This window comes from Vombatus ursinus, unplaced genomic scaffold, assembly GCF_900497805.2.
Source record: "Vombatus ursinus unplaced genomic scaffold, bare-nosed wombat genome assembly UNPS02007284.1, whole genome shotgun sequence".
Lineage (NCBI taxonomy): Eukaryota > Metazoa > Chordata > Mammalia > Diprotodontia > Vombatidae > Vombatus > Vombatus ursinus.
This window is the reverse complement of record NW_020947062.1, coordinates 18040701-18066995: the sequence shown is the minus strand read 5'-3', so window position 1 is coordinate 18066995 and position 26295 is coordinate 18040701. Positions and strand designations below refer to the sequence as shown.

Below are 26295 nucleotides of genomic sequence, written 5' to 3'. Positions count from 1 at the left end.
TGACAAAGTCCATATAGTCAAAGCTAAGCAAGGTATGACTGTGAGAGTTGGACTATAAGGAAATCAGGCAATACTTCGAGAAATTAATTTAGAGCATTCATTAGAACATCAAATACTAAAGCTGAAGCTTAAATACTTTGGCCACATAATGAGAAGACAAGACACACTGGAAAAGATTCTGATGTTGAGAAACACTGAAGGGAAAAGGAAAAGGCAACAGCAGAGAAGGAGATGATAATGTCATGTAAGCAATGAACATGAGCTTGGAAAAACTTTGGGAGATAGTGAGAGACAGAAGGGCCTCATGTGTTATGGTCCATGGAGTCACAAAGAGTCCAACATGACTGAATGACTGAACAACAACTCCTCCAAAACTGAGGGTTCTTTCCACTGCATCATGCTGCCTCCTATCATACATCCTTTCTCTCTCTCTCTCATTTTGATTATATAAAATTAAAAATTTTTTGAACAAACAAAACCAATGCAACCAAAATTTGAAAGAAACCAAAAAACTGGGAGAAAAATGTACAGCAAGTATCCATGATAAAGGCCTTATTTCTCAAATATATAGAAAACTGAGTCAAATTTATAAGAATATAAGTCATTCCCCAATTGATAGTCAAAGGATATGAACAGGCAGCTTTCAGACAAAGAAATCAAAGTTATCTACAGTCATATGAAAAAATGTTCTAAATCACTATTGATTAGAGAAATACAAATTAAAACAACTCAGAGGTACCACCCCATACCTATCAGATTGGCTAATGGGACAAAAAAGGAAAATGATAAATACTGAGAGGGGTGTGTGAAAACTGGGACACTAATGCACTGCTGGTAGAGTTGTGAACTGACCCAAACATTCTGGAGAGCAATTTGGAACTATGCCCAAAGGGTTATAAAATTGTGAATACTCTTTGATCCAACAATACCACTGCTAGGTCTGTATCCCAAAGAGATCCAAAAAAAAAGGAAAAAAGACTCACGTGTACAAAAATATTTATAGCAGCTCTTTTTGTGGTAGCTAAGAATTGAAAATTGAAGGGTTGATCATCAATTGGGGAATGGCTAACCAAGCTGTAGTATATGATTATGATGGAATATTATTGTGTTATAAGAAATGACAAACAGGATGATTTCAGAAAAACCCAGAAAGACATTACATGAACTGATACAAAGTGAAGCTAGGAGAACCAGGAAAACATTGTACACAGCAACAGCAGGATTGTATGATGAAGAACTATGAATGACTTGGCTATTCTCAGCAATACAATGATCCAAGAAAATCCCAAAAGACTCATGATGAAAAATGTTATCCATCTCCACAGAAAGAACTTATGCTATGTGAATGCAGACTGAAGCACACTATTTTTCACTTTCTTTCTTTCTTGTTTTGAGTCTTCTTGCACAAAATGACTAATATGGAAATGTTTTATACGATTGTACATGTATAACCTATATCAGATTGTTTACCTTCTCAGAGAAGAGGGAGGGAAGGAAGGGAGGGATAGAATTTGAAGCTCAAAACTTAAAAAAAAAATTAACGTTTAAAATTATTTTTACATGTAATTGTGGGGAAAAAAAATATTATTTAAAAAAAAGTCAAACAGATGATTTTATATTTCCTGCTGGAGTTAACTGGAGTTTTGTGAATAGGGGGTGGCATGATCAGACTTACACTTTAGGAAGATCAATTTAACTGGGTGGAGTTTAAATTAGAATGGGGAGAGAACTGAGGTGGAAAGGGCAAACCTATTGCAAAAGTCTACATGGGAAGAGATGAGGACCTGCACTATGGTGGTGGCAGTATCAGAACAGAGAAGGGGGCATGTTGCAAAGATAAAAACAAGAACATGGCAATTAATTGGATATGGGGGTGAAAGTGAGGAGTCAAGGATGACATCTAGGTTGAGAACCTAGATGACGAGGAGGGTGGTGGTTCCATTAACAGGAACAGTGAAATAAGAAAGATGGGAGACATTTGTACACCAACTCCACCCACTTCATGAACCACAGCTGGCTTCACTGCCTCATGCTAAATTCAGTCACCACAAAGGAGTTGAGATTCATACATAAACACAATATCCTAGCAAATGGTTATTCATTCTAGACTTAACTACTACCAGTGATGGGGTAACTCATTATCTTCCAAAGTAGCCCCATTTCACTTCTGAACAGCTCCTAAAAGTATTGCTTTATATTGAATCAAAATTGGTCTCTCTCTAATTTCAACCACTCAGGCTAGCTTTGCCCACGGGGACCCAGGAAAACAAATTTAATCCGTGATCAATATGACATCACTTTAAATATATAAAAGTAGTAACCATATCCCCTTTCTCATCCCCTCCAATTTTTCTTTCCTTTTCTATAGGCTTAACTTCCTCAGATCTTTCAATTAATCCTTATATAGTAAGGTTTCAAGACCCTTCACTATGGCCAGATAAGTTCCACCTTGTCAATGTCTCTTCTGAAATGTAATACTCAAAGGTAAATATAAAACTCCACATGTGGTATAACAAAGGCAAGAACAAATCAGAATTATTACCTCTCAATATTAGGATAATGTCAGGAGACCACAATTCGATTTCTGATTATCAGAAGTATATCAATGAACTTTTCTCAGTTCTGCTAAAATACTAGTGATGCTGGTAATTTTATTCCATTACTCACATGGTATTATAATTAAAAATAAGACAACATTCAATGAATATTGCTTAATTGTTAAGAGATGTGAAAGCACTCTGAGCTCTTCTAAAGGGAAGTTGAATGCAAAAATCAATTTAACATTCCTTTTAATAAAAAATAATCATACTATATAGTGTAATGCAATAAAGGCAGTAGGATTATTTTCTCCATAGCAAAAAAAAAAAAGTTTTAGGCAGGTCTTATTTCCCAACACATACAATTACAGTATACATTACTCTCTACATGTACTCTCCTAAGCTGGTAAACCAAGATGATTTAACCATAATCAGAGTACCCTCACTTTCAGTCTTCATGTATTTATCAAATAAATGTAATCAATACCTTTACTGAACCTCTATCTGTTCAAAGTTTAATCCTAGAGAAAGAAAAGAAATAGAAAAGAATAGAACCAAAGATAAAGACAGAGAAGGAATAAAGGTTTCATTTCTCAGGTAAAGAAAAGGAGCACAAACCTAATCAGCACATATAACCTTCTGGTGTCAATGGCAGAAACAGCACATTGTGTTGGATGGTCTGAGGTACTGACCAAATAATGCATTTCTTACTTTTAAACTCAAATATTCTGAGGCAACAAAATTAGAATAATAAGAAACAGCGGTTTCCAAAGGTCTTGTGATGCTCTCTGTATATATTCTGCCAGCTAAGATTGTTTCCTTCCTACTTACTCTCTACTGCCCAACTAACTTTTACTCATCATTCAAAGACCAGGTCAAGTACCTAAAGGAAGACTATTTACTTTAGCCTTTAATGACAGTCTTTTCTCTCCAAACCGGCATAACACTTATAATTTCTATCACACAGTTTTAGAACATGTTAGCTACATAAGCACCATTATATATTTTCAGTCTTGTCTCCTCAAGAACAAAGACTGGTGTTTCTTTTGATCTGTATCCTATGACGGTGCCTTAGCAAGGAAGCTCAATAGCAAGGAAGCTCAATATTTAAGATACAATTCAATTTTTGTTTCAAATCCTTTCAAAATAAATTCTAAGTGTATTTATTAAACTGTAACAACAGACAAATGAGCCATTTTAGGACAATTACCAATAGAAGTATAGCTTATTTTAAAGAGAAAGGAATTTCTTAACATTCCCTCATGCTAATGCATACTTTTTACAAGGAGTGTAGGGATGCTAAGTCATATGCATAAAAGAGAGAGGCAATACTTAAAAGTAGCATATAAAGTAAATATAACTCGAGTGTACATTAAAAGGCAACCATCAACTCTATACAAAGCCAAAGGCATGAGCCATTAACCCTCTGTAAAAAGAAAACAAGCTCTATCATTTGGCACTACTTCAAATTTCCAAAATCATGTGGATTACATTACTAGAAAAAAGTAAAAGGACACATTAATTATGCTCCCCCCTCTGCCAAGCAAGGTTTTTTTACAGCATGAACAGAATGAGTCAAACAGGCCATGGCAATTTTCTGATGATCCAGTACCTCCGATATATAGCAGATGGTCTTTTCCTGTTTTAGCATCCTGAAGTAGAATGACGTTGAAAATAAGGGGAACAATATTTCAAAGCAAAATCTAAACAACAACAAAAAGACTCCTTTTCAAGCTTAGAAAGAAAAATCATACAAAACCATATCTCACTACTTTCTCATTACTATTTTTTTCTTTCTTTCTTTCTTTCTTTCTTTCTTTCTTTTTGGTGAGGCAATTGGGGTTAAATGACTTGCCCTGGGTCACACAGCTAGTAAGTGACATGTGTCTGGGACTAGATTTGAACTCGGGTTCTTCTGACTCCAAGGCCAGAACTCTATCCACTGCACCACCTAGCTGCCCTCATTACTAATTTTTCTAAGATCAATATGAAATCTTCAATATTACTGTCAATTATTTTTAAAAAGTATAATATACCAATTGTTATTAGTATCACTTAAAGCCATTCACTTTTATTTACTTCATAAACCAATATGATTTGGCTTTTCTATGGCCCATTTCACTATTCACTACAACATATACTAGATGATAGAGGTTCTCTCTATTTACCAGTTCTCAATTCCTGGTTTCCAAATGGTATGCCAAAGAAGCTCAGTTTAGTACATAGAGTCAACTAGCATGTCAGGTGAGGAGGAATGGAAGAGAAAGAACTGAAAGTCACTACTAAGGAGGTACAGGCTACCAAACAATTCTGATTCTTACTCCTGAACAAACTGATGGGGTAGAGTGCTGCTGTCTGAAGCATGGAAGTAGTACCAATATGGTTTACAGTGATATAATTTATATTTCCTAGCCTCCAAAACAGCATGGCTTAAAAATTCTAAATAAGTATACCAATTTTTAACAAACTAAGTTAAGCTGCAATTCGTAAGATCACAGAATTTAGAGCTGGAAGGAACTTTAGAGATAATTAACTCCCAAATTTACATATAAAAAGCAGCTGGGGGCTAAGTATATACAGGCATACCTCCATTTATTGTGCTTCACAGATTTTTTACAAACTGAAGATTTGTGGCAACCCTGGGAGCAAGACTATCACCACCATTTTTCCAATAGCACGTGTTCACATTGTGTCTCTGTGTCACATTTTGGTATTTCTCACAATATTTCAAAGTTTTTCATTATTATTATATCTGTTGTGGTGATCTGTGATCAGTGATCTTTGAAGTTACTATTGTAACTGTTTGAGTACCACAGACTGCACCCATGTTAAGACGGCAAACTTAATAAATGTTGTATATGTTCTGATTGCTCCACCAACAGGCCGTTGCCCTTCTCTCTCCCTCTCCTCACGTCTCCCTATTTCCTGAGATACAACAATATTGAAATTAGTCCAATTAATAACCCTCCAATGGCCTCTAAGTGTTCAGGTAAAAGGAAGGGTCAATTGATGAGACAAATATCATCATTTTATTTTAAGAAATTGCCACAGCCACCCCAACCTTCAGCAACCACAACTCTTCACCAGCAAAAAGATGATTATTGGCTAAAGGATTAGATGATAACATTTTTTAGCAATGAAGTTTTTTTTTTAAATTAAGGTATTTACATTTTTAGACATAATACTATTGCACTTAATAAACAGTCTACAATAGAGTGTAAACATAATTTTTATATGCACTGGGAAACTAAGAAATTAGTGTAATTTGCTTTATAGTGCTATTTGTTTTATTGCAGTGGTCTGGAACTGAACCCACTGTATCTCCAAGGTATGCCTGTAGAGTGCTAACCTAGGAAGACCTGAGTTCTAATGTTACCTCAGACATTTAACAGCTATGTAACCTTGGGCAAATCACTTAACCTCTCCATTTCCCCTTACTTAAAACAGAGATAACATTAGCATTTATTAAGCACCCTCTATGTACCATGCACTATGCTGAGTCCTGGGATACAAAAGAGGCAAAAGACAGTTCTGCAATCTAATGAGGGAGACAAGTCAACAAATATATATAAAAAGCCACAAATAGGTTAAATAGGAAATAATTAAAAGGAAGGCATCAGAATTAAGAGGGGTTGGCAAAAGCTTCCTATAGAAGGTGAGATTTTAGTTGGGACTTAAAGGAAGGCAGAGAGTTCAACAGTCAGGAGAAGGGAGGGAAAGTGTTCTAGGAATGGGAGTGAGAGAGAATGCTTAGAGCCTAGAGATCAAAGCCAGCTGTCACTGGATCTAAGAGAACATGGGCACAAGGTGTAAGAAACCTGGAAAGGCTGAAGGAGGTTAAGTTAAGAAGGGTTTTGAACCTCAAAAAGATGATTTTGCATTTGATCTATTGATGCATTTGATAACAGGGAACCACTGAAGTTTGCTCAGTAGGGAGTGACATAGTCATACCTACACTCTAGGAAAATAACTTTGGTGGCTGAATGAAGAAGTGATTAGAAGGGGGAGATACCTGAGGCAGATAGACTCATCAGAAAGCTACTAAAATAGTTCAGAGTGAGATGATGAGGGCCTACACCAGAATGCTGGCAGTGTCAGAAGAGATAAGGGGGTATATTGCTGCAAAGATGAAATCAATAGACCCTTGGTAAAGGACTGAATATGGAGGGGGGGTGCACAAGATAGTGAGAGGCTAAGAGACAATAGGAGATAATAATAATAATATCCAGGATGACTCCTAAGTTGTGGCTGGGAAGATGCTGCTGCAATACAACATGGTCCCTACAAGAACAGAAAAGGGAAATGGGGGGGGCAGGGGGGACATAGTTTAGAGGAAAAGGTTTTGAATATGTTGAATTTAAGATGCCGAGTGGACATCTGGTTCAAAGTGCGTGAAAGGCAAAAGGAGATGTGAGATAGAACATTAGTAGAGAGGTCAGGACAGAGTAGGAAGATTTGAGAATCACAAGCATAGAGATGGTAATTAAATCTGGGAGCTGATGAGATCACTAAGTGAAGTAGTAGAGAAGAAGAATAGAAGAGGGCTCAGGACAGAACCCTGTGGAGCACTTATAGTTGGAGGGTGTAATCTGGATGAGGATCTAGCAAAGGAGACTGAGAAGGAAAAGTCAAGATAGATAGGAAGAGAACCAGGAGAAAACAATGCCTCAAAAACCTAGAGAAGAGAGTACCAAGAAGAAGGAGATCAACAGTGTTAAAGGCTGCAGAGTTCAAGAAGAATGAGCATTGTGAAAAGTCTACTGGATTTGTCAATCAAGAAATCACTGATAACTTTGGAGAGAATAGTTTCAGTGAATAATGAAGTCGGAAGCAAGATTATAAGTGTTTAAGAAGAGAGTGAGAGGAAAGAAAGTGGAAGCAACTATCATAGAAGGCCTTTTTGAAGAGTTTAGCTACAAAGGGCAAAAGAAATATAGGATAATAGGGTTATGAAAGGATCAAATGAGTTGCTTGTTTTTTGTTTGTTTTTTGCTTTTTGGTGAGGCGATCGGGGCTAAGTGACTTGCCAGGGTCACACAGCTAGTAACTGTTAAGTGTCTTAGGCTGGATTTGAACTCAGGTCCTCCTGACTCCAAGGCCAGAGCTCTATCCACTGTGCCACCTGGCTGCCTCCCAAACGAGTTTTTTTTGTTTTTTTTTAAGAATGAGGGAGACCTGAGCACATTTGTAAGTAACAGGGAAGGAGCCAGGAAACAGAGAAAGATTTAAAAATGAGGGACAGAGTGGGATTGTTGTGAGGATCAAATGAGATAACATATATAAAGTGCTTTGTAAACCTTAAAACATTACATAAATGCTATTATTATCATTGTTTTTACCACTGTTACATTTCGTTTCCCCAGGCTCCCAATCTAGATGTCATTCTTGACACATCACTCACTCTCATCCTTCCTCACCTATCTGTTGCCAAGTCCCACTGATTCAACCTTTGCTTCACCTCTCATACATCACTCTCATACAACACAGCAGTGTTGCAGGCACTTATTACCTCACTCTTGGACTATTAAATAGTCTGCTACTTGACCTTCCTGCTTCTCCATTCAACCATCAAAGTGATCTTCCTAAAGTGCAGTCTGTCTAATCATGTCGTCCTACTCAATAAACTCCAGTGGTTTCCTATTGCCTCCAGGAGCAAATACAAAATCTCCTCCTTGGCTTTTAAAACCCTTCATAACCTGCCTTCTTTCTACCTTTCCAGTCTTATTACACCTTACTCCTTTCCATGCACTCTACAATCTAATACTACTATATTCCTTACTGTACCCTGAACAAAACACTCCATCTACTGACTTCAGGAATTTTCACTAGCTGGCCTCCAATTCTGGCATTCTCTTCTTTCTCATCTCCTGGCTTTCTTCAAGTCCCAGTTAAAATTCCACCTTCTGCAACACTGTTGAATTAGACTGTTTCAATACTCTAGTAGTATACATACTTCATCAAAGGAAAAAAAATCACTTAAGGTCACAGACTCATTGAGGTGATAACTGGATTGAGGTAATACAATTGTTAATAATACTTAAGTTATTTGCTGTTTATAAATGTGATAAAGACAATCTTTTTGCTTACTGTAACAACACACAAGATAGCTGTTCTTAAAATATTACCTGGTAGATATCAGATAAACTGCTGCTCCCTGAGTCACTGGCAATGCTACATCCAGACTGGCTAGAAGGGACGTGGGTCACCTGTGGATGAGGGTTTTCTGTAAGGTGCAACTTGTTAAGGTCTGCTGGAAGCTGAAAAAAGAAAAAAAAATTCAAGTACATACTCTTTAAAGTGTTCTTGATGAGATAAAGTCAAAATAGGTACATGATTTAGATATAAAGGCTGATACTATAAGCAAACTAGGAGAGCAAGGAATACTTTACCTGTAAGATCTATGGAGAAGGGAAGAATTTATGACCAAACAGGAGACAGAAAACATTATGAAATGCAAAATGGATGATTTTGATTACGTTAAACTGAAAAGTGTTTGCACAAACAAAGCCAATGCAACCAAGATTAGAAGGAAATAGAAAGCAGGGAAACAAAATTTACAGCCAGTGTCTCTGATAAGGGCCTCATTTCTAAAATATATGAACTGAGTCAAATTTATAAGAATACAAGTCATTCCCCAATTGATAAATGGTCAAGGGATATGAACAGGCAGTTTTCAAAGGAAGAAATTAAAGCTGTCTAGTCATATGAAAAAAATGCTCTAAATCACTACGGATTAGAGGAATGCAAATCAAAACAACTCTGAGGCACCACCTCACACCTATCAGATTGGTTAATATGACAAAACAGGAAAATGATAAATGTTGGAGAAGATGTGGGAAAATTGGAACACTAATGCATTATTGGTGAAACTGTGAACTGATCAAGCAATTCTGGAGAGCAATTTGGAACTATGCCCGAAGGGCTTTAAACCTGCATACTCTGAGGCAGCTAGGTGGTGGCAGTGAATAGAGCATCTGCCTTGGAGTCAGGAAGACCTGAGTTCAAATATGGCCTCAGGCATATAACATTTACTAGCTATGTGACCCTGGGCAAGTCACTTAACCCCAATTGCTTCACCAAAACAAACAAACAAATAAACAAACAAACAAACAAAAAAACCTGCATACCTTTTGGCCCAGTAATACCAATTCTAGGTCTGCATGTGCCAAAAAGATTATACAAATGGGAAAAGGAACCACATGTACAAAAATATTTATAGCAGCTCTTTTTCTGGTGGCCAAGAATTAGAAATTGAGGGGAAGCCCATCAATTGGAAAATGGCTTAACAAGTTGTAGTACATGAATGTAATGGAATACTATTGTGCTATAATAACGGCAGACTTCAGAAAAACCTGGAAAGACTCATGAACTGATGCTGAGTGAAATGAGCATAACCAGGAGAACAATGTACATAGTAACAGCCACATGACTAACTTTCATAGACCTGGCTCTTCTCAGAAATGCAAGGATCTAAGACTCATGATGGAAAATGCTGTCCATATCCAGAGAAAGAACTATGGAATCCGAATGCAGATAGAAGCATACTATTTGCTCTCTTTTTTTGGTGGTTGTTGTTTTGTTTTGTTTCTTCTTTCTCGTGGTTCCTCCCATTGGTTCTAATTCTTCTTTACAACATGATTAATGTGAAAATATGTTTAACATGAATGTGTACATAGAGCTTATATGAGACTGCACACCATCTTGGGGAGAGGGGAGGGGAAGAAAATTTAAAACTCAAAAGCTTATGGAAATGAATGTTGAAAACTCAAAAGAAATTAATAAATTAATTTTTAAAAAGTATTATTGATGCTAACACTCCTACATGAAATCAATTTTCATTTTAGGTATATTGAGTGATTTTATTAAGAAAATAAATGTCTCTTTTAGAACAGCATGATCCAAATATGCTTTTACTATGATTAAAGAGACAGTTTTAGAGTTCTAAGGACACAGAAAAGTTTTCAGACAAGAAGTCAATACAACTCACAGAGAAAATTTGTCACCCCCCTCCTTTAGCAAGATCTCTTCTCCATAGGATTTGGGGAAAGAAAGGACCTTAAAAATCTTATGATCTACTCTGTCATCTGATAGAGGAGGAAACATTAAAAAAAAAAGACTCCAATTTCACTTTAGATGTTATCTCCCTGATTAATAGGAAATAATACAATGAAACTATTTTTTTGTCTAATCTGGATACAGAAAAAAAAAATACTTGCTTCCATCAAAACAAAAATGTTTCTGGACTTTAGTATAATATTTGTTGTACAAGGCTTCTGAGTAAAAGAGGTTGTTTTTTTTTTTGATTTTCATTCAACATAGAAAGAATATTGACTAAGCACAAAATGGCACTGTGTTATGTCACAGAAAAGTTGATCAATACAAAAGATTAGGTATAAAAAATTCAAAAGAAATCATTCATAACAGTATAGTGTTCAATGAATAAGCTTTCAATTGCCAAGGTAAAGAAGAGCTCTTTATCTGACAAAAATTGCTAGGAAAATAGAAAGCACCCTTGTAAATGACATACAAACTAACTTTTCACACTAAACACCAAATTAAGTTCCAAATGAATATATGACCTAGATATAAAAAGTCAAATCATAGTCAATAAGCATTTATTAAGCAAGAATACGTTTCAAGCATTAGGGACACAAAGAAAAGCAAATAAACAGTCCCTGTACCCAAGCAGACAGTCTAATGGAAGAGGTAAGTAAATTATGTACAAAACACACACACACACACACGATTATCAGAGATAATTTCACAAAGATTGAGGAGGTCCAGGAAAGGTATAGAAGCACCAGAAGATGGAGATGAAAAGTAACATTTTTCCAGGTATGGGGGACCTACAATGAAAATGCCTGAAATTGGCAGACAGAGTATCTTGTTTGAAGACAGTAGTATCACTGGATTATAGAATATGTCAAGGGGAGTCAGATGTAAAATGATTTTTCTCAAAAGAAAGGAGGAACTTGGTTACAAAAAAACAGAGGATTTTATATTTGATCCTGAAGATAATTTGGAGCCAGTGGAGTTTATTGAACTAGGGGGTTGGGGGAGACATGGGGCGAGGAGGGAGAAGAGAAAGTGACATGGTTAGAACTACACTTCATACTGAGGACTGGCAGATGGACTAGAGTGAGAAGCTAGCTACATGAGGCAGGGAGGCCAATCAGCAGGGTATTGGTCCAGGTGTGAAATGAAGAAGGCTCCCAACAAGGGGGTAGGCTGTATCAGAAGAGAAAAGGGGATTTATAAAAGAGATGTTGCAAAGGCAGAAACAAGGACTTGGCAACAGATTGGGTATGGGGGTTGATAGAAAGTGAGGAGTCAGGATGACACCTTGGTTTCAAGTGTAAGTACATAGGAGCATAGTGGCATTCCAGATAATAATAGAAAAATTACCAAATGCATAAATGACCTAAATATAAAAGGTCAAATCATAGAAAAATCTGAGGAGCAAAGAAGGAGACATTCTCATTTATGGACAGAAGAAGAGTTTTTGATAAAACAAGACATAGAAGGCTCATAAGAAATAAAATGGGTAATTTTTATTACATAAAACTTTTATGTTTTATACAAGCAAAATCAAAACAGAAGAGAAACCAGTTAACTGGGGGAAATCTTTGCAGCACCTTTCTCTGATAAAGGTCTGACAGTCAAGATATATAGGAAACTAATACAAATACATGAGCCATTCTCCACAGAAAAATGATCAAAGAATATGAAGAGTTTTCTAAAGAGAAAAAGGCAAGCTATCAGGAACCACGTGGAAAAAATAATCCAAGCTATTAATATTAAGAGAAATAAGAATTAAAACAGCTCTGAGGTTCCATCTCACATCTAATACATTGGCAAAGGTGATCAAAAAAAGGGGAAAATGACAGTTTTGAAAAGGATGTGGTTGGACTAATATACTAATGTACTATAGTGGAGTTATGAACTGATTCAACTATTCTAGAAAGCAATTTGGAGGTATCATCAAAAAGTCACTAAACTATGAATTGCTCTTCATGATACCAACTAGGCTTACAGTCCAAAGAGACTGAAGAAAAAAAAAGAAAAGTACCCACATGTACAAAAATATTCCTAACGATGCTTTGTTTTAGAGAAACTATAACTGTGCCAGGCACATAGTGAACATTTAATAAATGCAGGTTGATTGACAAAGAATCAGAAACAAAGTGGGTGCCCATTGACTGGGTAAATGGTTAAACAAATTATGGCATATGAATGGTACAGACTATTACCACACCTTAAAAAAATTACTATAGGAATAGGTTGAGAGAAACCCAGGAGAACTATATAAAATGCATCATGACATATTCATAGCCAAGAAAAACATACAATGACTATAACATTGATTATAAATCTACAGATTACATGAAGATGGGAGGACAGCTAATATGCTGAAGAGCAGAATGAGAATCCAAAAAGGTCTTGACTATAAAAACAGGTCAAATCCAGTTAGATGACATAACAATCGTTATAAATGTAAAATTTCATATTTAGGGTAAGAAAAAAACGAATAACACTGTAACATGTGCCTAAACTACAATTTGAGTGAATTCCAGGTCTAGAGACCCAGAATTTTAGTAGACTAAAAAGCTCAATAAGTCAAGATTGTAACATGACAGAACAAGGATACCAGTAGAGTACTCTGCCTGTTTACCTACAATCTCTCAACATCACATGTGACCAGCCAATCTTTTCTTCCTATCTTATATTTCCTTGAAGACATCTTTTATCCCTGCCCTTCTTTAAAGTTCCTCTTTGGTTATATGTTACTGACTGCCTTCTACCTATCAAATATCTCTTCTCTGCTCTCCCTATGATATTCAGCAACTCCTATAGAATGTTGGTATTTTAAAATTGAGCCTTTGTCTCTGAGGGAAGGTACTCTCACAATCCCAAGGGCAATCCAGCCTGCTTTCCTCTTCCTGTTCAACTCTGGACCCAACCGGTTACTGATTTATACTATTTATTCCAGATAAACACACTGACAGAAAAGCTGTACAGGTGTCACATGTCATAATCTGGGAAACAAATGTTCATCATAAATTTCGCCTTTCTCATGTAGATGTTCAAGTCAAGATTCTTTTGAATGATCTTTTCCAGGAGATCTACAATGTTTGGGGCCTGGACAAAAGCAGCAAAATTATCATCCACAAAAAGGAACCTCTCAAGGACATCATCCAAATGGAAACATTCTTCAATTTGGACTCTGTGCTGGATCTCCTAGGTCAAAGTGTTCATTACTGGTGAACATACAGATAGATCTCCTTTTATACCGAACGGTGTTTTTATGAATGGCTTCTGCACAGAGCTGTTTCTACTGTTATATCTGAATTTCAAGGACACTGAATTATCTTTAATGTATGGATGGGAGACATCTTGTTGGAAAAGAACCAGGATTTCGCTATACTAAGTACATTCTCATCCAATTTCTCCCTTTCTACTGGCACCTGACTACAAATATACCCCTAAATTCTCCGTCTTTAAAAAAAAAAATCTTCATCAGAGCTCCTACTATATCTACCAGCTATTGTCCTACATTTATCCTGCCCTCCTCAACTTTTAAAAAGCCATCTATGCTATACGTCTCCACTTCCTATCCTCTCACTCTTATAAATTCTCTGCAGTCTGGCTTCTGACTTGATCATTCAACTGAAACTGCTCTCTCCAAAATGACCAATGATCTGTTAATTATCAAATCCAATGGCCTTTCCTCAGTACCCATCCTTTGTGACCACTCTTCAAGCATCTGATACTATTTCTCCTCCTGTCCATTCTCTTTTCTCTGGGTTTCTCAGATTCTAGTTTCTCATGATTCTCTCCCTGTCTGACTGATCCTTCTCAGCCTCCTTTGCTGGATCTTTATCCATGTTAAATCTATTAACTGTGGATGTCACCTAAAACTGTGCCCTACAACATTTTCTCTTTTCTCTCTATAATATCTCAAGTATGAAGGAAGGAAACAAGTATTCATTAAGCACCTACTACAGTCCAAGTACTTTACAAATATTATCTCATTTTACTTTGCTAAATGCTTTAAAACTGTTATCTCCAGACCCAGTGGCCTATCCCATTGTACCACCTAGCTGCTTAGCTATATCTCATCAACCCCCATAGGTTCAATAGCTATATTTATGCAGAGGTTTCATAGATACACACATTTGTATATGTGTGCATATGTGTATATATGTATATGTAAACATATACATATGTAAATGTATATGCTGTATATATATCCAGCCCCAGTCTCTCTTGAGCTCCAGTCTCATAATACCATCTTCCTATGTGATATTTTAAACTGGATGTCCCATAGGCCTCTCAAACTCCATATTCCTTGAACAGCACTTAATATCTTTCTTCCTAAATCCTTTCCTCTCCGCAGCTTCCTTAGAGGGCACTACCATTCTCCCAGTTACACAGGTTTGTGCCTAAGTGTCATCCTTTACTCCCTATTTGCACTCAACCCACATATCCAATCTGTGGCCAAATCTTATCTGCCTCCACAATGTCTCTTGTATATATCTCCTCTTGATTCACACAGCCACTAACTATACTAGTTCAGGCAGGCCCTCATCACTTCTCACCAGGACTACTGCAATAGTCTTTTAATTGATAACCTTACTTCAAGCCTCTTCCTACTCCAATCCATCTTTCATTCAGCTGCCAAAGTGATTTTTCTAAAGTGTATGCATGACCATGTCACCCTATTCAATAAATAGCACTGGTTCCATCAAGGACAAATATAAAGTTCTCTAGCATTTAAAGTTCTTCATAACAACCTAATCTGTCCAGTATTCATATACACTGCTGTCCATAAAAACATGGAGAAGTCATACAGACTTACTTGTTACTCAAATAACAGTCCATTTTCCCATCTCTATAGTTTTGCACTAATGTCCCCCAAACCTGGAATGCTTCCCTCAACTTTACTTCTTAGCATCTCTGGTTTCCTTCAAGTTTCAATGCCACCTTCTGCAAGAAGCCTTTAATCTGGAGGTACTTTTCTCTGTGAGTTTAACTTCTATCTATACTCTATCTTGCATTACAGATTTATGTACACGGTATCTCCATTAGAACGTAAGCTCTGTGAGCACCGGAAGAGACTCACTGTATACCTAGTACCATGCAGCATATAGTACGTACTTAATAAATACTTGCTGACTGATTGATAATCAACAAACAATAAGTCAACATGATATCTTGTATTCTCTACATCTTTCATTCAACTGCAAAATAGTAAAGATGTGACCCCAGTGTTTAATATCACTTACAGAAGTCCAATCTTTTCCTACTAATATTCTCATTAAGGATACCTTCAATTTACACATGTACTATATTCACATAACAATTTTAACAGTTGGAAAGCAGGCATATAGTTAAGCATTGAGTTGATTTTCTCAGTCATTTTCTGTTCATTATTCATAGTTTTTTTCCCACATCTTTTTATTGCCTTTTCCTTCAGATACCTTGCATATATCTCCAATACAGATTTTTGCTATAAAAATTTGGTCCAATTTGGTTCCTTTTCCTGTCTTTATTCTTTTTAGTGGCATTTCTACCTCCCATATATGCACATCAAGAACTAAGAACCAAGAGGTTAAATTTAGGGACTCTACTATCCTTGATGGTGAAAATAACTTCTTAAAATAATTTTTGCAGACCTTCACCATTTTTCTTTTGTTTGCTATCCTATTTTCATCTTAAAATGTCCATATAATAATTTTGCTTTGGATCTCTTGTCAAGCTTTCTTTAAACTAGTTTTTATCCTCCACTCTTCTCAGCTTTGAGACAATATTGCTTATAATTATCCATCATCGTTATATTCTTTACTTATATTCTAACAAATTATAATCTGACCTGGTGTTGCCTTTGGCCACCATTTGTCTCCAGTTGGCAAGTAAGTCAAGCTTATACTGACTTGGATCCTTTCTGAGTTCTTTTTATTTTTTTATTGTGGCAATTAATTTATAACAGTTTTACTTATTGAAAAATTTATAAAAATCAGTTATCCAAATCAGTATAAAAATCAGTTATCAGTTTCTCATTTTCAAGATCAATTATGTAAATAGCTCTGAAATTAGCTGTCAATTGAATGACAAACATTTTTTCATTATTCTTTCTCCTTACTTTTTATGTAATCTGATCCTTGCTCTGATAAGCTCTGATGATATTCACAGCTCATTCAAAGATAACTTCTACAGCAATAAAGAATCTTTCCTTGTCTGTTAAAATATAAACTATTTCATTTTTGTGATGTTATTTGATGCTTTCTATATCTAGCACTACCACCCTTTTTCCAGAAGAAAGTGTTCATGATATAAAGACATTAGACATTAGGAGTCTAAGCAGCATCTTTGGCCTCTCTCATTCCTTCTTCTTCAACCATTTTTTCCCAAATATTTTTCACAGTATTCACCTTTCCCCACTATTGCACTGAAGTCTCTGATTGCCCTGAAACAATCAGAGTGTATGTTGATTTAATTGGACTGTCTTATCAAATTTGTCATAGAAGTTCCCTACTTTATCCTCTGTAACCAATTTTGGTGAATATGTTGAAATTATTTTCATGGAAGTCTTTCTGCAAACAACTATCCTGAATGCTATAATATAAATAACCAAATGTTCCATGAAAAAATGTTTTCTGTTGCTTTTGGGTACATGATAAAATCAACTCTGCCAACTTCTTTACTTCTACAAGTAGTACCTGTGAGCCACCCTTCCAGTTAGCGAAACTTCTTTCTTCTGATTTCATTTATAGCCAAGAATATAAAAGCTGCTATGATTCAGCTCTTCAAGTAATACACCCACTAACTGGTCATTTGACAAGCTCTCACATTTAGAGTAACATCAGTCAAAATTAAGAGACTCCACAAAGTTCTGCTCTAATGTGAAGTAGATGTGGAGGGGCTGCAATCATAGGTGATCACAGGTTATGAGAGAAACAAAGATCTGGCAAGTATTGCCAAAGTGAAAAACTTCCAACATGGCCCCAGTAACAGAACTAGTTAATCCCATCAAAGTTACCCACTTGGTGATGGATTCTTTAATTGTGGTAAGCTATTGAAACAAAGAAAAATATAAAATGGCCCTCAGTACTGTATGGAATTAGTGGCAGGGTGGCAGAAAAGGAATCAAAATATACTTAAGAATCAAAACTTATCATCCAATAATTATATTATTTTTATGTAAATAAAAAGTGCATAACAATTGTATAAATACCTAAAAAATTGAAACATCTAATGATGATCAAGTCAAATTTTCCCTTTTTTTCCAATCAAGATTATATTTTCTCTCTCATTTTCAATCTTTCACTGAATAACTTCAGACCAATCTTCATGTCTTGTCATGAGCAAAAGGCTCAAATCCAAGGGACAAATCTGTCCCTTTAATTTAGTTTGGTAAAATGCTTCTGACTGAATAATGTTCAAAAGGACATTTGTCATCATTTAATGATGGAAATGTGAGGTCTAATCTTGATAGTTTTTATTCAACAAAGGCATAGCTTTTAGACCATCCTAGAAAGCGTTTCCATTGTTCCTGACCAAATTCAAGACATCTTCATGGAAAGCTTATCTTTATGCAATGGTACAATAAAGAAGAATTTGTTAAATTATAACTATGAGTATGCTTTTTGACAGTAGGAATCAGAATACACAACATATTATTCCAAATAAATAAAAATTAAAAAGGTGGAAGGTGTGGCAATCACTACCATTGTGTCTAATATCTAGTAACTCGTTCAAGACAGACCCATACAGGACAAGTCACATTAAATAAAACTATTTTAGTTGGGTCCACTGATATAACTTTCTGAAGAATAGTTAACAAACTTTTCTTAAAAAGGTAATAAGGTTTTTCATAAGCTGTAAGCAGCACATAAACAACTTGTGTATAAGGACAAACCCAGCGTCAGGTCGCTAAAGGTTCCATACCACTAACTGGATGACATTTAGGAATATTACTGTAGCATTTTTTGTTCATTACATAAAGATCATATTGCTAAGGATATCGATTTACCAGTAATGGTAATCATTCATACTCCAAAACATAGCATAACCAAATTATGATTTATCATATTTCAAAATACATATTCATAATTTTATCACAATTAAAAATGTTAAACATAAGAGTTCTATATGTTAGCTAATTTCATTTCTGCAAAGTCAAACTAAGATCAGAAATGTGGTAGCTCTGTATGAGAAAGATCTTGGTAAGCTGGTAGCGAAACATCATTTATCTAAATAAAAAGCCCAAAGCCATGAACAAATATTATATGAACACCAAATTCTGACAATATCTGGTCTCTAGAACATAAAACTTGAGTTTAATGTATTTAAGCTCTACACATTATTAAACAGGCATTTTCTAAAATTTTGGCTTAGCTCAGTCAAAAGTTTGGAGGTGGTTTTTTTTTTTTTCATTTTATTTTGAATAAGAACAGTGAGGTATTTATTTGAATAAGAAGAGTGAGGTTTTATATTTATTCTTAAAAGTTTAGAAATCAGATAGATGCTATCAGGAATACTAAAAGCTCTTTCACAATTTAAAACCACATATATGTCATGCTTAGTCTTAGGAAACAAAAATACTATTACTGTTCATCAAGCTCAAGGAAAACAATGATAATCACTTACTTTGGAGGCCCATGGCTGAAGACAATTGGCATAACAGCGAACAAGAAAAGCCATTTCCTGGACTAGAAAGTAAAGTTTCCTTTTTTTAAACCGAAGGCACACGGAAAAGAAGACTGGCAAAAATTCTTTCTGTTTTGTCTTCACAAATTATAAACCAATGCAGTAATGTATGAAGGAAATTTCTTAGGATTCCTTTCTACAGTGAATTCCAAAATTACTGGTTTAACTGGATTTCAGCACCTTTGAGCCCTCAATTCCTATAAAAACGTTCCTTTTAACAAGCATACAAATGTAAATCAAGATGTTTTTGTGCTTCAGGCTCTGGGCATTCAGATATCCACATGCTTCCTCAGTCACTCAGCACATACCTACACAGTGGTAACCAAACAGTTAATTCTGGATCAGATTAAACAAGTAATACAACATACACCAAACCTGAGCCTCCAATACCTTCCAGCATTTGTTCCCAAAAATGTAGCATCACTAACAAGAGAATATCTTCATGCCTGCTTTTCTTCTACTTATTTCATTTCGTAAGTCAAACATTAAAACGATTCTTCTGCATCTGAAGCAAACTAAAACTCTGTATCCTTAAGATTAAGTTTCTTCTTTTTTTTTCCTTACCGACCAAAAGAGAGGAGGAAAAATCCAACTAATGAAATATTCTAACAGGTTTATTCTGTGGTGCTTCTGAATCTTTGTAATCCAAATTCTTTTCCTTTTCTCTTTCACATGCACGATTTACAACTCTGCAGTGCTGTTTCCAATCCTAAAGCATCAGTCAGATACTATGGTTAATCTAAGCTTCGCTTTTCCAATTAAAACATTTATATAATGCAATACAAATATTACATCTTCTGCCACAGCAAGACTGAGTGCAAGTGCCTTAATTCCTGCTATCTGTGTCTGCTTCTCAGAGGCTCCCTGAGGAGAAGCTCCTATCGATTCTATGCTCCGCAGTAAGATGAAATATCTAATAAGGAGGAAAGAAAGTGGGAGGGGAATGGAGCTAAAAGGATGACATCACCTGTATAGAAAGCCTTCAGAAACTGCATTAGATCAATTGGCTACTGTATCTGCAGATGTAGCACACAGGGCAACTTTACTGAAACCTCTACCCCAACACATACATACATACACCCCTCCTCTTCATGAAATATATCAGTATGCTCTTTATTTTCTTCAAAATCTCTCGTTTGAGTGTTCTAACCTGCAGGATAAAACACATTGCTTGTAGCACATAACCTTTCTACTTTCATAATTTTTCTTTGCTTTAATTCATAATGAATCCACAATTGGGTACATTGGGGAATAGTGCTTTCTAATTCTAGTATTCAAATTTAACACACTTCTGTGATCCCAAGGGAAAAGAGAATGAGCTGCAGCAATTCAGTCTTGCTTTCTAAGCATCTGAGACAGCCCTTGCTCTCTCCCAGCTGTCATGTTCGTCTTTGTAACGCTCATTTCCGGAGCTTCTGCTTCATAACTACTTAGGAAATAAATATTCAGAAGAGAATGATCTTCAAACAAGACTTTAACGTATGGAAAACATGAATTTTAAAAGTGAAATGAAGTCATCTATGATGAAAAAAAAAAATCCTAATGTCACCACTGCAGTAACAGCTAGCCAAGTAGGGACAATTTAACTGACAAGTAGGAAGAAAATATAATCCTGCAAAAATTAAAACCAAAAAGATCCAGTAGTACAATAATTTAGTTGGTATCATGTACAGTTCCTCTGAAGAAATAGCCTTTTGAGTTACCTAAAAAAAACTGAAGAGAAGCTTTGTTCCTAGAAAGAAATTTGGCTATGACACCAAAAGAGAAATGGTCTATCTAATGTCTGAACAGTTCTGCGTTTTGACAAAATGAAAATGTCTTTCCAAAATGTCATGTTTTATAGAATCTATGGAAAACTCCTTAATTCCCTCCCACACACCAATACCAACCCCTACACTTTACTGGATAATTCCTCTAGTTGTCATCATTACTGCTACGAGTTCCTATCACGTGATGGATATCCACTCTTCCAACCACTTCAATCTCGCACAAAAAATGCACTTAAGGAAGCAGGAGTATTTCTTCTCAGAAGCCAAAATAAGATGTATTTTCCAGGAGTAAAATATACATCAACAGCAAGAAATAGCAAACTCTGATGTAGCAAAATCAATGGAGTAGTGACAATACGTAAACAACCTAAAATTTACTTCTCCTATAGCAGAGGTTTGTTTAGGGGGAAGGGAGCAACTTGAGAGGAGGGCGAATAAAGATAGAACCTTAAGGACCAGGGTTATTAGTTAAAAGAATCCCCCTCAAAAAAATCTCTGATGATAGATAGTTATCAACTACCCAAAGATTGAGTTCCCTAACACCCATGAGCGAAGGATAAGTTATCTTGCAAACAGCAAGAAATTGTCGATCTAAATAAAGGTATCATTACCCAGACTTTAATTAAGCTTAGGAAAACTTTAAATATTGGCTCAAAAGTAACAAAGAAGCAAACTGGTAAAAATATAATGAGATTTGAACCTAAGATCCTACAAACAATAATTACTTTTTTAAAATACTGAAATGTAGCCATGAAAAGACAAAACTGTCATTAAGACTAATTAATAAATCTCACAAGATGGAGCAAAGAAACAATCTAGCTTCTAATTACTATATGTTCAGTTTAAGTTTTAAGCAAGTAATAAACTATAAATGATTTCAAATGTCCTGAAAAGAAAATCCATTAAAACTATCTTAACTATATTATTTTCCACATTTAAAGAAAAATATATTAGGCAACTGGTCAGTAATCTTAGTGGATAAAATGAACTTTCCTAGTTTTATTAAAAACTCAAAAAAGTAGTCATATTTATAAAAACATTACAGTCTCAATAATATCAGACAAATCTATGGTGATAGAACTAATTACAACTCAAAATATGAAAGGAAAATCTAAAAGAAGCCTCTCCCCCTTTGTTGTATATGTGCTGACTACACACTTATAAGCCCTTACAGCTTAGCTACTGAGATGTTCATCTCATAACATTTTAAAAGCTACTTTAGTGCACACAAGATTCAAACCACTACCACGTGCATGTGCGTGTATTTTATAATCACTGTAAACAAAACCTCAATAATGGGGGTGGGGGGAATCTATTTCCTTCTAGCTTTGCCTGTAAGTGAAGATGACATCATCTATTCCTCTTTTCTACCAATCAGCTCACAGTAACAGCCATTTCATGGCAGACCAACACCCACAATCTTCCAGGCTAACACAGCTGCTAACAGAAACAAAGTAACCTAATTCTATATACCAGGATATGTGTCCAACCAACCTCCTTTTGCCACTACATTCCACAGGTACCCTAATCAAACATTTGCTTAACCTAATGCTCCAGAGACAGAGGTGAGGAATTCATCTTCTAGAGAAAATGAAGAATAGGTACCTTTCATGTACCCAATTTTTAAATTTTTCTAGGCCCTTTTAATTTTTTTGAACCAGTTGCAGGAAAACATTAGCAGAAAAGGGATAGAGGACAAAGAATGAGGGAAAGAAAAAAGATTTGCTCTGCTTTGTTTTTTCTAGGAAACACATATATGGTCTAGCCACCTTAAGAACATTTTTCTCCTTCTCTGGAATAGTATAATACTTAAAATACAGCAATGTTCAAACCTGTCTTCATCTTAAAACTATAGACTTACAGCATAAATAAACACATGGTTTTAATAACCCTTAAACCATAGGGACATGTATTCTTAGGACTGGAAGGACCTTAAATATTTTCCTTCAAACCACTTATTTTACAAAATAGGAAACTAAGCCCCAGAGATATATTAAAAAAAAAAAACCATGATGAAAGTTGCATACGCTGATGGCATAGCTCAATCTCTCCCACATCTCCTGAATTCCAAATCCTGTATATGTCCACTAAAGGATAGCATTTTTATTAAGAATTAAAATATATAACATTGTTGAAAATTTGAAATTTTAATACTTATCTGTAAGACTAATAAATGATCCTCAAAGGACCAAGGGTCAATGGAAATAACAGTTTTCAAATTTGAAAACAGCATTAAAATATGCTCAAATTGCCTAGTAATAAGAAAAGTGAAAAGCAAGACAACTTAAATAGCTTTTTTTTTTAAATTTGAAATATTGTGTATGTTTAAAATATTTTTCCATTAAAGGACCGATGGGTAGAGCTGAGCTCTCCACCTCCATCTTCAAGGTCAATCGTGACCTCTCTAGAAGCTGTCAATTCAACAAATATTTTTATTAAGCACCCCACATAAAGAAGATAAAAAAACAATCCTTGCCATCAAGTAACTCACAATGCAAAGGGGGGGGGGGGGACAACACCACTACAACCACGTACAAAAAAAAAAGATATGTACCAGATAAACTGAAGACAATCTCAGAAGGAAAGCACTAATAATAACAAGAATGAGAAGGTTTTGGGCATTACTTTAAAAAAAAAAAAAAAAAGGAGCATTTTAGCTAAGACTTAAAAGAAGCTAGTAAAGCCAAAAGGTAAGAGTTGAGGAAGAAGAAAACTACAGGCATAGAGAAAAGTCAGTGAAAATGCAGTCAGGAGACAGTATATCTTTTGAGAGCAAAAAAAAGGAATATAAGGGTCCCTGAACTGTAAAGCATCTGGGAAAGGAGTAACATGTAAGTGGACTGGAAAAGTAAAACTAATAGCCAGGTTATGACAGGCTTTAAAAGCCAAACAGAGGATTTTACGTGTGTGTGTGTGAGTGTACATGCATGCATGTGTGTGTATGTGTATAATGGTCAGGCTTATGGCAGAGGGAACAATCAGTATGCTATTACAATGGGACAGGTGAGGTGATGAGGCTTTCACCAAGGTGTGGCAATGTGTAAAAAGAGAGAAGGGGGCATATACAAGAGACATTGTAAAGACAGAATGAAATAAGACTTGATGGTGAAAAAGAATGAGAAGTCTGACACCTAGGTTCTAAGCCTTGGTGACTAGGAGGATGCCCAGGCCTTCAACAATAATAGAGAAGACAGAACTAAGTCCTTGACTATACTCTTAGAATGGAATTCAGGCTGGAATACTCGCAGAACGTTAGTCCTTTCCACACCACCAACCCCCATTGAATATCACCTAAAACATCACCCTACAGCTGCTGTTTTCACCCTTAGGAGTCAGGAAAGCTCCAGCTGCCCCTGGGACCACCGGAGGAACAGAATGTGAGATTCCTACAATAGCACCTTTGGCTTTTGTGCTCACTCACCTCTGCCCTGCTCCTATACTGTGCACTTCCCCTCCTACACAATGATCGAGCACTTCCACTAGAGGTACTTTTACAAATACATGCCCATTTACTGACAGGAATTTGCCTATATGCTGCTCCACGAACAGATAGCTTACTCTAACCAGAACCCTTATCATCTTCATGATTCCACAACCTTCAGATATACAAGCGAGACAGGCCATTAGGAAATTTAGGGGACAAAAAGTCTTGGTGGAAAGAACAGGTTGCAACATTTTTTTTTATCTGTCCACCAACCTGAGCCTGAAGATAAGATATTGGGCTTTTTGGCCTTTTAATACAAGATGAAAGCTAGCGCTCACATGCTCGCTCTCCCTCCCTCTCTCTCTCTCTCTCTCTCTCACATACACACACACACACACACACACACACACACACACACACACACACACACTTTTTAGAGTGTTTCCATTTTAACGCAGTGGTCCAGGTTACGTGAAATCTGGTTCTCAGAGTTAATGAAGTGATAGGCTATGTCAAGCTCATCAAATTTGAAAATGCTTGCATCCAAATCAATTTGAGCACATAAGTGGGCATTTCTCTTCCCAAATTCAAGAACTCTTCTCCTTTTTTTTTTTTTAAACCAGATTACCTTCAGCACCTACAATTAAGGCACTTGATTATAGGCCATGACTTTTCTGCCAAGTAAAGAGAAGGCTACCATTAATCCCATACTCTGCTTACAGCCTCCAGTCAGGCCAGGGACTTTATAGAAAGCTCCTGAACTGGACTTCTGAACGCAACAGCAAGTTCTTTAAAGGACATTCACTCGTTTGGACCCTTGTCTCCACGCAGTGGACTGTCTATTTTGCTTTTGAAGCCATGCGTGTATTTGTTTTAAAGAGACTAGATAACTAAAAAAAAATCTTCTAAAAAAGGAAATTAAAAATATTGGCAATAATCTACAAATAAGACCTTTAGATTTGGATATGTCATGAAAGAAAATTTTATAAGGGATCTTCTTAAGCTTCTATTGTATTTATAATAGACTCGTTTATTCAGGATGACTAGGAAATAGGGTATTGTGGAACCCTGATATTCCTAGTTAAATAAGAATACTGCCATAGAAGTAATATATCACATAAATGTGATGTGTCCATCTTCAAAGAACTATAAAACATTTAACACTAAACTATATTGAACATAATTTAATTGTTATTATATCATTCTAATAATTAGGCTCCAAATATAGCTCCACTAAAAGACTGAATCTGTTTTCTGAGGACCAACTGAGCTAATCACATATGCACGTCACAAGTAGGCTGACCACCTCATAATGAATTTTTTTTTTTGGTCACAACAATCTATGAAACAAAGAAAAACTTAAAACTAACTTCAGTCTTGCATAGCCCTTTTCCACTTTTGATGTGATGGTGCCAGAGTGGCAGGAAAGAAAGCAGAGGGTGCTAAGAATCAGACACCGATAACAGTCACACAGGGCATGCAGACATGGATGGATTTCAAACTGCTTCATTGGAGGGAAATCACAAAAAAGATGGCAATTACAGACCCATCTAAGTATTTTACAGAATCCTAAATTTGAGGCAATAAGGAACCTCAGAGGCCATTTAGTATAACCACATTTTGCAGATGAAGAAAGTGAGGCTTGGAGAGATTAAGTGATTTACAACTGAGTCTGAAGGTAGCTAATCATGAAATGTATCAGGGTCACCATAATGATTATCAGTTATTACACTGACAGACAGTACCCCCAAAAAAGTACAAACAGAAAATTTTCAATGATATCTCTTAACACACTTGAAAGTTCACAAAGCACTTTACATACATTGTCTCATACCTCATTTCATAGTACACGTAT

General features: G+C 35.9%; 1 protein-coding gene across 5 annotated transcripts in view; it reads right to left on the bottom strand.

The window, feature by feature from the left end:
- The window catches only part of RAPGEF6 (Rap guanine nucleotide exchange factor 6), a 222343-nt gene that overhangs the window by 128456 nt on the left and 67592 nt on the right, over window positions 1-26295 (bottom strand). For all 5 annotated transcript variants that reach the window (XM_027849145.1, XM_027849148.1, XM_027849146.1 and 2 more), the window contains exon 7: window positions 8663-8794. In XM_027849145.1, coding sequence (XP_027704946.1) covers window positions 8663-8794 — 132 coding nt within the window. The remainder of the gene's footprint in view (window positions 1-8662; window positions 8795-26295) is intronic.